The following is a 14195-nucleotide window of genomic DNA, read 5'->3' as shown; positions in this document are numbered from 1 at the left end:
TCTCTTTTTAAAGCCCTTCAACTTGGTAGCCATCGCCATATTTTGTGACAACGAACGTCACAGCATTTCCCCCCAACTCTGCGCAGAGTTAAAATTATTTCCTTTCAGCAGTCCTGAATCTCCCAGGATCCAGGTTCCTTGGATGAGCTCTAGGCTCTAGTATTCTGAGAGAGAGGCTTTCATCAGGTCACATACAGCTACTGTCTCCCATAATACCTGTAGGGTTTAGGCTGAACTTTTGAGGAGCGTCTTTTAGCAGCCTTTTAGTATGTACAGTCTGCTATGTCCAGGTTGTTTTTGCTTTGCACTGATGAAACAAGGAAGAAATTAATGAGAGGCTAAAAAAAAAAAAAAAAAGCAGTGAAGAAGAAGTGTGTGGACCATAAGTATGCCATGTGCCTCTGAGATCTGAGAAAAGCCTTTAACACAAATCATTAGGAAGAAAGACCTCAGATGCTAAATGTTATCCAATTAAGCTTAAAAGTAAACAGCCCAGAGAGATAAAATCTTGGTGTCGGAGTATCACATTTGTGTGAGGATTCTCAAGACGTTAGTTCCCAACTTGACATAAACAAACCAGCAACAACAGACCTGTGGCCACGTCTGAGGTCGGCTAGACCCCAGCCCCCCCAAAATAAAAAAATTACAAGTGAATTTTAACTCCTGCCGTAGAAATGGCCAGGAGTTGTTTTCATACAGTGTGCTGCTACCCGTGTCCTTACACATCCAAACGGAACTGGCGCTCCCATAACTAGAGAGGACATCGCGTTGGCAGCTGACCTTCACATAGCGACAATAAAAGCGTTTTCTATTACCTGACAACTGACAATGACATCCAAATGTGCCAGTCTCAGTCTGAGACCCGCCAACTGAGACTGCGCGCTCCCCGCAGCAGGGCAGGCTCAGGCAGGGCGGGAATGAGGTCAGAGCACGGTGGAGAGGTGGTGTTGCGATCACCGATGTGTGAGGGTGGGAGGAGGCAGTTATGGAGGCCGCCGGCAGCTTTGCAGGCCTGGACGGCCCTGAGGAGAAAACAATAGAGAAATCTGTCAGTGGTACCTACGTCTGAAGGGAAAGAGGGTGTACAGCAGGAGCGATGCGCAGCTGCTGTGCTTTATTTCACGGCGCACGTTTGCTTAAGGCGCAGAGACGTACATAAGGGCTGGGGGAAAAGCTCAAGGGAAACTGGCGCCTGTGGTCATTCTAAGGGAGGCAAGAAGAGAGGCTTCGAAAAATCATACTTAGAGTCTCTTATGAAGCCAATGCCATTTTATTTTACTTTTTCTTTGCTGGGAGGGTGCTCTTCTTACTTGCCCTAAACCTTCATGACGGAGGAGACTATAAATTTAAATAAATGAACGGGGTGATATGCAACATGGCACAGGTGAACTTCCACCTGTGTAACAGGACTCCTCTTTCCTCTTTGCCCTCCACATCATTAAGTATATCTGCTACAAAGGGTCCCCCCCAACCCACTGCAAAATATTTTGGGGGTTCATGAGGTCTGCAGGAAAGAGGCAAGGAAGGAGACATGCTGATGTGCCAGAAGAATTCCTTTCTGCTGGCAGGAGACCACAGTTAGATCTCACCCATTGTCCTTAGTTCTTATGATATCTTCCCTTCCTCTATAACTCTCAAGCCACGGTTATGCTATATATACGCATATTGCCATCTCAGTCTACCTCTGGTTACCACCTGTTCATTACATTTACAGGTTGCCAATATTTGTTGAGGAGCTCTATCTAGAATAAGCAAAAAGAAAATTTATGTCTAGAGTTTGGCTATATTCAGCTTCTGTCAGCTCAGCCTTCAGAAATGTGTGTTTCATTTCTAGAAATGCCGAAGAGCAATCGAATATGTATTTTTTTTATTTAAAAGAAGAAGAACACCAAGTTGGTTGTTTTGTAGAAACATACGTTCATTAACTTGCTTTGTTTGTCAGACCTATACTAAAAACTAAATAGCCGTACAAGAATGTCATCTTACTTATTCATCCATCCATCTTATATACTGCTGTTTCTATGAAAATCCAGGAACAGTTTGCATGAAAAATTTAAAATACTCTAAACCGCTCTGCCAAAAAAAGGAAGTCACTTAAGCTACCCCCATTAAAGGACTGGCCCAATTAGTTATGGGACTGTGCTCTTATTACAAAATTAGAAGTTGACATCAGAAAAAGGGATGAATTGGGCCTTGAATTGGGCCCAGTAACAGAAAGGCAGCCTGTGCAGTTCATATAGAACCAGTGTTATATTATCTATTCTTGCCGCATTCCCTACAGCTCAATCTTATTAGGCAGGACAGAAAAAGATCAAGAAGGCATGAAGCTGGGCAAACCCCTTGAAGTGTCTTGTCCACATCCTCAGGCCACAACAACCAAAGATGGTCCCCGAGTTGGTCTTGCTACAAGACATGAGCCACCTGCGTTCCAGCCATCATCCTGCCTGTTTCATTGGCTGAAGCACCTCAGGAAAAGCAAGCAGTTGATCATTGGTACAGTGACAGAGAATACAATTAGAAGCAACCGCACTGAAGGCCCTCTCCATCTCGCCATTCCATAGCAAGACCAGGGAGTCAATAGGAGAGTATGTCATGTCAGTCAGAAAACCCTCCAGAGATGTCAGGAATCCTTAGGGTTCTGCAAGTCTCCAGGGCAGACAGTTCTAATTGGTCCTCTAGCTACTGTCAATCCAAACCTCACCAGGCTACGGTCCATCCATGACCATGGGATAATGTGACAAAAAAGACCCACACACCCTATATGGGACAACCACCACAAATCCATTCTGTACCTAGACTAGGTTAAGCGTATGTCGCACTAGATGTGTTAGGTCCATATGTTGGGTACTGAAACAGCCTCACAGTTGCTATGGTGGTCATGAAGTCCTTCACTACAACAGACAAGGTGGCCTCAACATGGATGCAGAAATCCCCTCGTACAATTGTCTGGGGGCACTCCAACACAACTGCCAAAACTGCTTCTACCAGCTAAGGAAGGGGGGGGCGCTGTTGGGCATCAGGGGGGAGGGTACTTTACCAGGATCTCTGCTTTCTCTCTCTGTACCAACCAGCCCCTCAATTCTAGTCTCCAGATGGATGGTTTTACTGGTGAGGCAGACAGAAAATTATGACTATTAGACACTGGTTTTCCAACACTGTGTTTGATAACTATGATTATCTTGGGTTACTATAAGCTTCTTGATGGCCTACTCAATTTTGCCAATTCAATAAATTATGGGCTGGCCATAATTTGCCAGGTTTAACAAGTGCCCTGCATCTAATAAAATAAGCTTTCTCATGTAAAAGATCATGCTACAATGAGCCAAGCACCTTTTCTGCTGCTGCGAGGTAACATAGCTATTCTTCAGGCAAAGGGACAGGACTGGCACTGGAGGTGCCTGTTTCAGTGGTGGTGTGGAAGAGAGCCGGGGGAGGCTGCCAGAGCCACCGGGAATGTGCTTGGGAACCGTATCGAAAGGGGGGATTATTGTTTTATGGCCATCCTAATGCAACTAGCCAAACAGAGAACGGGAGAGGGCTGTTTGCCCAGCTACCACCGAACCAGCCTCGGCACACCAGCGCAGACGCAGTGCCTCGCAGCTCAAGCAAGCTTCATGGGGATGCCAAGATTCAAGCTCCCAGAATAAAGCATTCATTGGTCACTGTGGCTTCCTTGCCACTTGAGCTACAGCCAGAAATGCGTTCTGCGTGTTCTGTTTATGCATTCCATTTGCCACACCGAGTCTATAAAGAAAGTGGAAACCCTCCTTTTCCCCTAATAGCTTGAAATTGATATGGAGACCTCCAAATATATTATTCATTCAAAACACACACACATATACCTTTTTTTTTAAAAAAAAAATCATCTGTTATTTAAAGCTGTGCTTAGTTTCTGCTCCTGCTCTGTTGGAAGAGTTTTTCTTCCTGCTCTCTTGGCAGTAGCGCTACGACTTAAGCAATTAAATAAAAGCATAGAAATGTGTACACAAGGTGCGTATCTTGTGAAGTTAACCTTCAGTCAGTACTCATCAGAACTCCGTCGGGCTGCTGCATCCAGATTCTCAATAACTGTGGCTCCAGTTATATCTTTATTTAACGCCGACGTTTACTTGAAGCGCCTTTGAATTGAGGTAGCTAATAAACAAAAGCAGCTCCTGCGGTAAGCTTACAAGTCTTAAAACAGGCTGGCATGCTTATTTTAGTCAGATCTCTACAATAACAGAGCTCAGGGCAGACAACAACTTGAAAAATTAACAATGATACATGTATACAAGATATACAGATAAATGGCATTTAAGAACAACTGCACACAACTACCAAATACTGAAATGAAAGACAAGCCTAGGCCAGGATATCCAGAAGACATCTAGGCATACATTTTGGAATTTTCTTAGGAGCAGAACAAAGCTAGGAGTAGGGTGCATACAGTAAAAAATGCCTCTCTGAGCATACAAACTATTCCTATTTGCCACACCAACCAAGGGCATTGTTGAGTCACAAAGGGATGTGGAAGGAGAGACTGTGGAATCTAAGTCATTTAGAACAAGACCCATATCCATCTTCAACACAACGGGAGGAATTCAACATCACTCTAAGGCACTCATTTGATGAGGCCAAGCATTTCAACTTGACAGGCTTACCGGTAATTACCACCCCCTCCACACAAATCCCACACCCACATCCATGTTATTCCAGGGGTTCTCCCAACCACCCCAAGCAAATTTTGGGGGATGTGCAAGGGAGAAGTGGAACACACCATTGTGCAACCGGAAGTCCTCATTTGTGGAATCCTGCCCAATACTTTTTTCCCTTCCAGCTTCCTGTTAGGATAAGGATTCTCTGGTGTATCAAGCATAATTCACCAAGAGTTTGCCACAATTGTCTCCTTCTGTTTGGACACATCATACTGAGAACAAATCATTGTTTGGTAAATACTAGTTTTGAACAATAACCACTCTGTACAAAGACTCCCCCCCCCCAATTACGCAGACATTAGGGAATTAAAACCCTCCATAACTGAACAACATTACAAAACAGTATTTTCCTCTGCTAAGGTTTCTTCAGCATCTCAGACATCCTAGTTTGAAAGCTACAGCTAGCATGTTGATCTGATAGCTATACATGTGAGTCCAATGGGGTACTTCATTCTTGGCAAAGCATCCAGCACTCCAGTCTGCACGGACTGAATTTGATTTTGTCATTTATCTTAAATGGCTAAGAGACTACCAGGGCAAAACATTTGTGTGAAGCTGTTGCCAAAACCACAAGTGAAGGGTCTAAATCCCTGGCGTAAATACTTGAACGCCGAAGCATCAAGGATAAGATTTGTGTGCTTTTCTGAGCAGCTTTTTATTTTTTATTATTTTTAATAGACTCTCTGGACTCTGGGGGTTCTTTTTCTTTTATTTTGCAACCTTTTGATCTCACTTCGAATTGCTATACAAACAGGTAAAAGAAGCCGCTAACGGGAACTGTATCTACATTACAATCTGGATGTGACTTTCTTTCTGCCAAACCAATGAAAGCAGATGGCAAACATGGAATGTCTAAATATACAGAAACAACTTTGCTTGTAATGGGGGGGGGGGGACAGCAATAATGGCAGGATCTTTTAATGCACAGAGAAAGGCAAGCAGACAACGGAGTCTTCACACACACACAAAATCCCCCAAATTCAGGGTTCCTAACGTTAAAACATTTTTTCCCCTAAAAACGTACCGTTACCATTGGCACTGTTAGTTCAACTCAGTTGCCACAAAACCTGGAAATGTGTCTGTTGGACACTGAGCCTGGAAAAAGTGTGTGTTGTCAGTTCTCCACATGTCCATGTTCACCACAATAATTGCTTGTAATGCTTCCCAGAATTAGAGAGAGCCAAGGGAAGCTGGATGGGGGATCTGTAAGGTCTTGTTGAAGTCATGCATCAGGGCCAGCTTTGCTTCTAGAGAGCCATAGGCAATAATTTAATACTAATACTTCGTACTAAGTGCTTAAAGAGTTTTGCATATATTATGCGAGGCATATTTACCTCTGGAGGAGACCACTATTATTATGGTCATACTGGGAAGGCCTGAAGCCAAGAGGTAATGCCTTCTGCTAACATTACTCTACTCAGTTAATACCTGAGATGAGAAATGACTTCCAGCTGATAGCTCAATGTCCTAACCACGATGCCACACTAGATAACCCCGGGAGCTCACGCGTCTAAGCTCTCGTAACTAGCCAAGCATGTTATACAGTGGGAACTGAGAAAGGAGAAGCGCAACACACTCACATTTCTGATTTCCCCACTTCTTTCTAGCAGCTGAACCAACCTGACGTGGAAGGAACCAGAATGTACATGCAGGCCTCAACATGCAGCACAGCCTATTTTGATCAAGGATGTGCAGTCTGTCTCCATAAACCACACCTCTATTAAATATGAGGGTGGCAGATATCTCTTGCATTGAGTCACAGCCTCCAGGCTCTTGAGTCAATGCCAACATGACCCTGAGACTGTCAGTGTTACAGTCTACCTCTGCTAGACCCGTGTGATTCAGGTTAGTGTGAAAAAAGGGAAGGTTATTCCAAACAATAGCAGGTAAGTACACAAGCTGAGAAGAAACAATATGCAATGGAACCCAACATCATCGCTCATCTCTTATGTCTTGCGAGCACCAAAGGCTCATCCCCTCAGGCCAATATTGAAAGGAAACTTCCATGACAATAAAGTTAAATTTCAACAATTACAGGTGATAGTGATGCTTTTTAAAAAAAAAAAACACCCTCCAATAATATCTGACAACCAAATTGTATCTTTTTGCCTTTGGTTATAAGTGTATGTCTGTATGTCAGGGACGGCTAGAACACCTAAAGGATAAAACAACACCTGAGCATATTGGTTTGCACCCACTACTGTCCTTCCAGAAGGTTCTTTGATCCAGCAAAGCCTTTCGTGAACCAAAAGTCAAGCAAGCCATTGTACCAACTGCCCCTTCCCTCTGTCTCCCGTCCCGTCCCCCAGCTCTGCACCAGAGGGTTGGGGTACAGCATGGGAGGTCATGCAGCAAGCTTCAGAAGAAAGGGGATATTTGCCAAATCCAACTGGATCAAAGAGCCCTCTATGACTGAAGGCTTAGCACTGGATACACAACCAATTGCAATTATGTGACTGATGTTGTAAAGGACCAGTTGTTAAGGTCATGTGTTTTTTTACTTGCATATTAAAACACACACACACACCCCATCAGAGACACCGAGAGGAATTTTTTGAGCACATTAAATGCTTTGTACAGCAGCAAAGAATTCTTCTTTTATAATTGTTATGGTTGAACCTCTGTGATGTAGCTTTAAGAGACTTCAGAGTTAATCACATCACAGCTCCTTCATTCACCCTGGATTTTGGAGAGAACCTTGACTTGTTATGTAAGGGACAGTGGAGAGCAGGGGTGGCGGGGCTGGTTTGTGGATATACAAGTTACTTTAATCTCTCTTACGCTGTGCATTAACATCTTTTGTTCCATCTTCCGGCATTCTGCATCTTGTGCTAATGAACAGCACGACCTCAACTACAGGCAACTGAGATGCACTGAGAGCATATCTCACTTCGGTTAGATTTGTCCTGAAATTTCCTAGTGAATTTGTACCCAGTTAACTAAATTCTGATTCCCTTGCTAATCTCCCTCCTCTCTTGGAAAAAACCCCAAAACAATCCACACTTCTTCCCTCCAATGAAAAGCATTCTAGTCCCACACTCTACTGAGAAAATCCAGAATGGCTTCAATTAATTACTGAAATCAATCCAGATTGCACTACACCCAGAACAATGCAGATTATACTTTTGTCTTGTTCACTACACTCAGGCTTTGGCAGTGAAGAGCAAAGATTTGGTTCTGCCAGCCTAAAAGGATAGGTGTAAGGTACTAGTCTAAAGCTCCAAATTGTGTCAGTAGTCACACATAGTCCACATAAAATCACAGAACTGTAGAGATGGAAGGGACCCAAAGGGTCATCTAGTTCAACCCCCTGCAATGCAGAACTCTCAACATGGTTTGCATTTAGTTAAAGGTGAGCAATCAACACTTCCAAACTAAAAACAAAGAGCAGATTTGAGCAGCAGCACAGCAATAGAACTTCCATTCAATACAAGCACTGATCAGCCTTTGGAACACATGAAGTAGCATTTGTATAAATGCTTCCTGTTTTGTCTTGTTGTTAAGAAACCAACTAAAATCTTGTTCGGCCAATGGAACCTTTTCTAGAGACAAACTGCACCTGCTGAAACTCCCTCTTCTACGCAATTAGTAAAGATACAGGAACCCTATTCTCTGTTGCCTTTGGCCATCCGAACAGGGGTATACTGTAATATAGAATACAATCCATCTATTCAACAAACCGGAGTGCTCTGTAGAACAACGTAACATGTTATAAAACTATGGTTTATGTGGACAGGTCACTTTCAGAACTAGTTCAATGAAAGAACCAGCTTCAATGCTTAATTTCAGCTGGATGTTTTCGTTTTAATCTTTCTCTTGAAAGGCTTGAAACCGGAGTCTCCCATATCACAAGCTATCTGGTACTCTCGTAAGTGCCCCCTGGTTTCATGGAAGAATGCCAGTAAGTGTGGCTTGAATTTAAGTCTGCTTTTGAACATGTGATCTATCTGATACTTTGATTTTCCTGCATGGCCATTAGGGGAAAGAAGAGAAAATCTCACCATAAACAGGGCCAATGGATGCAGCACAGTCTACCTGCATCCTGTATAAAGAAGATAGCTCCCAACAAGATGAAAAGGGATTTTTTAAAAATTAAACCAGAAGTAATACTAATTATTGCTTGTATTTTTCTCCCACCTTTCAGCAATCATCCCCAATATGAAACAAACAGAGTTTCTAGGCCTGGATTAAATATATTCAGCGCAGATGGGAACTAAGGGTTTGAGACTGTGGACGTTGATGAATACCAAACACATCTAAGAATCATTTCTGTACTTCCTTTCCCAGTCCCGTAAGTTACTCCAGCAAACCCCCCACCCCCAAAAAGAGAGCGCAATCAAAGAAAGTCAAACCACAAAATCCAAATGAAATTTAAAACATTACACACAAAGACTCGAGTAGCCACATTAAGGTATGGTTCTCATTTATTTTCATTTGTATCTAGGAACTTTGGGAAATGCTGCTAATGCATAACTGAACCCACATATTTAAAATAAACAAAAACCTGTGCAAGGACACAGTTTCAATATTCATTCTAAATGCCCTGCCGCCGCCCCCTTCAGATAGTCACAGCGTCTTTCGTCTGCTCCTGGTGCTCAGAGTGTTCTGCCTGCGCAAACACCGTTCATTTGCCTCCTTGTTTCAGATGTGCAAGTCACATGCACAAAATGTTCACAGCTTTCTGTTGTCATCCCCATATTGATTGGAGAACTGCAGGCTGCTTCATTCATTACAGACGCAGAACACACGCACCTGAAAACTGCATGTACCTGCAATGTTATATGTGCATGCCCGTTTTTAAAATCTTGTGTGCGTCGTGTGTGTCCCAAAGCCAATTACTCTGGGTCCCCTGGGACTGAAACACAGCATGTACACAGTCCAAAAAAAGATGGCTGTGGCTCTCACCTGCCACAAGGAATGCAGACCCATGCTGTATATGGATGTGTGCTTGCTAATTACAGCGAACATGTAAAACTGACTCAGAAGAGTTGTCACATGTGAGACTCGAATTGCCTTTGAACCTCTCTATTTATGTTAGTTTATTATCTGGCCATGGTAAATACGGAAGAAGAAGAAGAAACAAAGGAGAGGCATTTGTAATGCGAATGAACATCCCTCTGGATGAAGCTTTCGCATTCCCAGCGCAAAGCAGTTGAAACAAGAGTCGCTTCAAATCCCCGGTGTGCAAATGCCCTTATGTTACAAGACAAGCAGCATTGCCCAAGGCTATCCAACGAATTCAAGTCCAGTCTAACAAGGACTCTACTGGCTTCCGTAAGTCTCTTTGCCTGTAAGCATTTGTGTGGCTATACCAACGGATGGATGGCCCCCAAAATATAATTGAAGTCTTTAAAAGTAACAGTGTCCCTTTTGGACATTGGCTGAACCATGGAATTGCATGTATGCCTTCAGAAAGGGCTCTGTATAATTACTTCTATGTTTTTGCATTTACCTCTGAGCATCTCTCTCTATATATATAACAGCAACCCTCCTCCTTCTGCTAAATTCTCAAAGAAATTGTGTAAGAAATCTCGAAAAGCCTTTTCGAAAACAGGTTGATTCACTTCTCTTTCCATTTTTGCTCTTAAAAAAAAAAGCTGGTTGCTTTTCTATTAACACGGAGCTGTTTTAATTTAAAAACAACAACTCCTACATCTCTGTGTCTTATGTACAAAAGCACAAACACAGAAACTAGTGCACTGCTCAGACCTGTAAGACGTGGGAAACTTACACAGAGGTTCAAGTGCTTGTAACAGAATAAGCAGACCAAGGCAGCCAGGTAAAAACACACAGGGGTAAAAACACATTCATAGATACACACACAAACATGCAGAAGGGCACCCAAAACTGCAGACATAAACTGCACAGTTAGATGCACCCCTTAGAAGCCATTAATACTTTTCAAACCAGGCACACATGTAGGAAGTTTTTGAATACTCAAGATCACACACTGAGTGACATCTTTAGACTTGCTTGCAGTTTGTGTGTGTGTGTGTGTGTGTGTGTGTGTGTGTGTGTGTGTGTTTTTCTGGCAAGCAAGGATTCCTTCTGAATTGATACATTTCTTTATAGCCAGGATTCCTACTGATTTGGTATAAATGAGTCATAGATCAAGAAAAGCAATCTTGATAGCAGGAAGAAGAGAGACTGCTAGTGAGGGACACTGGCACACAGAAACTTGACGGTCCCCTTACTGCCTCCCCCCTCGTCTATTCCCCCCTCCCATGCCAAGACATTAATTCTCACAAGTCGGAGAAAATTACTATGCATGAATGCAAAAAGCATGATCAGGAGTAATTAACATGGCTTCATATGCAAATTTTATTAATGCAGAAGTACAAAGTCATTATGCAAATGAAACTTACGTCAACTCTCTTGACAAATATTCATCTCTGAAGCTCAAGTTTCTCCCTTTTTCTAAAAAAAAAATTGCTCTTTCAATTTAAAATAAAATAAAATTGAAACAGGGAGGGGGGAAGAAGTGATGAGGACCATTTGACAAGTTTGCAAAGTTGTTTTTCAACCAGATAAATTTATTCTTGCATTGTTAGGTTTTTTGTTGTTGTTGTTGTTGTTGGCAGGTACACGACAGCTCATAGAGAAAAGCAGGAGGGGGGGGAGAGAAAGCTACCAGCAGCAGGCAGCCAATCAAAACGCCAGCGGCAGTAATGAGCGCGATTGATGACTGTTTGGCTTTACTGCAGGGTAATGAACTAGAATCCAGTCTGAGGAGGAAAAAAATATGAATATTCATGAAGCTGTGCTCCTGCCTTTGATGATTAAAGAAATTTTTAATATTCAAATAAGCGCTTGCCAAGTGATTAACAAAGAACAAGCACGCAGGAATATGGAAATAGAGCTGCAGAAGATTTGGGAGTCACAGCCTGTGCTGCAAAGACAGCACAAAATTTCAAAAACAAGATAGGCAGATAACCCAATTGAAATCATACAATTTTTTAAAATAATAATAATAAATAAAAATGCATTGGTTCAATATTTTATCAGCTGCTTTGTTTAAAAAGTGTGGGTGGAAAGAAGGCCTAAGTGGGTAGTAAGATTGGATCAGAGAAGGGGAAATCAATTAAATATACTGTTTGCTCACAGACGAAAAGCCCATTTCCTCACAAAGCCTACCCTGAGAAGAGGATTCGGCTTTTTTTAATTATTATTTTCTGGTTAGAAACTGATAGAGCTACAAAAGAATAACTCTACTGGGAGTTATTCATACATTGCTTTTCATAATTTGATCTTGAAGGTGTTGATTGTGTCATGGAAGGTGTAGAGATCATCATCTCTAGAACCACAGTCCAAAAATAAAATAAAAAGCCATTTCTGGGTGGAAGCAAATGTACGGAAAAGGTTACAGACAATAAACTGAAAATATCAAACTACTGCAAATCTCATGCTTTTTTATTTCATATGTACATTACGCACTCAAAGCAATGTTTGTGAACTGTGTTTTGGATAGCATCGTATAGCTCTCTTGGCTAAACGATATTAAAATTCTGCAACCCAAACTGCATGCCAATTTAGCTGAATTCTGCAACTCACGTGGATTATGCAAATTGATTAAATTTGCATAACTAATCTGGTTTTGTTAGTCACAGGGATTCGACCATCTTTCTGACTTGAGATTTTAGAAAGTACAGTGGTATCTCGGGTTAAGTACTTAATTCGTTCCGGAGGTCCGTTCTTAACCTGAAACTGTTCTTAACCTGAAGCACCACTTTCGCTAATGGGGCCTCCTGCTGCCGCTGCGCCGCTGGAGCACGATTTCTGTTCTCATCCTGAAGCAAAGTTCTTAACCCGAGGTAATATTTCGGGGTTAGAAGAGTCTGTAACCTGAAGCGTATGTAACCCGAGGTACCACTGTAGTGCCAATCACAGATAAGCATATTTGTCAAGCCATAAGGGCTAGAAACTTGATGGAGTGTTTTTGTTTTGTTATTTTAATCACAGCTGAGATTCCCAAGAAGCTGGATGTCACATTCTGCCTTCTTTGCTGCTGTGGAATTAGGGTATATTCTCAGCCTTCCCTATGAGTTAGATAAGAGGTGAGAGTGTAACTTTGCATAGTATTAAACCTAACAAAAATGCTCTGGATTTCCACAGAAGCTGAATCGTTAGCAATGGGTCATAGTTTAATGATACAGCATATGCTTTGCATGCAGAAAGCCCTAATTTCAGCTCTTGATATCTCCAGTTAAAAGGATCAGTAGCAGAGCTGGGAAAGATCTCTGCCTGAGACCTTAGAGAAATGCTGCCAGTGGAAGTAAACAGCAGTAATCTAGGTCAGCAAATGGTCTTGCTTAGAATAGGTTCAACTAATATCATACACGTAGATGGGATGGAAAGTGTACAGCAGATCCTCTTTACAGGAAATATTGCATTTTCTCTAAACCCTGTCTCTTCCTTAATGCTGAATGTAGCTGTATAAGGATGTTTCACATGTTCAAGCTAGGGACCATCAAAGTATCTAAAGGGGAAACACGCTTCCCTTTCGCATAGGATTTCTGAGCGGTTTAACAAAATAACCTACTAGTGTTACATAACATCGGAGGAATTCAGGCTCTCACAATTTAACAACTTCACTAACAGATTCACACTGGTGTGCGTAAAAAACGGTATCCACTGCCAAAACGGCTTCCCCGGTTCAAATGCATTCAATTAGCACCTGACAACATGAACTTTTTGGCAATTTTGAATGGGGCATGTTGAGTTCTACACCTTCTCTAAGCTGAGTGCTCTCTGGCATTTCAGAGATGAGAAACAGCACTGTCATCTCTTGCACGAAGAAGAAAACAATATAGTACTTCCTGGGTTTTCTGATTAGACCTATGTGCATGGCCAAAGAAGGGATTTAACTTTTCAGGCTAAATCTCTTCTGGCTTACAACACAGAATCTCTTCAAGTTTCATGTAGTTGGCCAGATCTCTCTTTGCAAAACGCTTGGCGTTACGCTACAAAAGGGTCCCCTGAAGAACAAAGGAACAACCCTTCTAAAAGATCCAGGCCCACCTAACATACTTGGGAGGTTTATATTCCGAAAATGGTTTTAATCAATTAGCTTATGTACACACAGCAGATCACGGGGAGACGTAATTCCTGGGCCATACCCATTTCAGGATATTGCATGTTTTAATACCGCCCCTTTAAAAAAAACACACACACCCCTTCATGCAGAAGACTAGCTTCTTAAAAAAAACCCAAACCCTTCTCCCTGACGTGCCAGTTTTTTATATAGGGATTTTAAATAAAATATCTTTACTGATTTTTGGATAAGAAATTGTTTAGAAAAGCAAAAAATCCCTGAAAGTAAAGCAAAAAAATATGGGAATATAAGAAAAATAGAGGTCATAAGCATATTGCAAAGCTTTCATATTTGTCAAGGGCAGCAACACACACCCAATAAATAGTAGTGCCCCCAAATGTTTTGGGGGAAAATGAGAATCACATTTTCCAAACATCTAATGAAGCACGTGGCAAATGTTGTAATTGTTG

At 42.0% G+C, this 14195-nt stretch overlaps 1 protein-coding gene and 1 long non-coding RNA gene across 8 annotated transcripts in view; one reads left to right on the top strand and one right to left on the bottom strand.

Moving 5' to 3' along the window:
• The window catches only part of BCL11B (BCL11 transcription factor B), a 164591-nt gene that overhangs the window by 84659 nt on the left and 65737 nt on the right, over positions 1-14195 (bottom strand). For 4 of the 7 annotated variants that reach the window (XM_053375374.1, XM_053375366.1, XM_053375393.1 and 1 more), the window contains exon 3: positions 816-1022. The exons of the other annotated variants lie outside the window; for them this stretch is intronic. In XM_053375374.1, the coding sequence (XP_053231349.1) occupies positions 816-1022 (207 nt within the window). The remainder of the gene's footprint in view (positions 1-815; positions 1023-14195) is intronic. 7 annotated transcript variants of the gene reach the window in all.
• Positions 4700-6535, top strand: LOC128407321 (uncharacterized). Its single transcript, XR_008328766.1, has 3 exons — positions 4700-5123; positions 5373-5448; positions 6302-6535. It is a non-coding gene; the product is annotated as an uncharacterized LOC128407321 (long non-coding RNA).

The sequence above is a fragment of the Podarcis raffonei genome, chromosome 1 (genome assembly GCF_027172205.1).
Source record: "Podarcis raffonei isolate rPodRaf1 chromosome 1, rPodRaf1.pri, whole genome shotgun sequence".
Lineage (NCBI taxonomy): Eukaryota > Metazoa > Chordata > Lepidosauria > Squamata > Lacertidae > Podarcis > Podarcis raffonei.
Note: the sequence above shows the minus strand (reverse complement) of the source record. Positions and strands in the feature narration are given on the sequence as shown.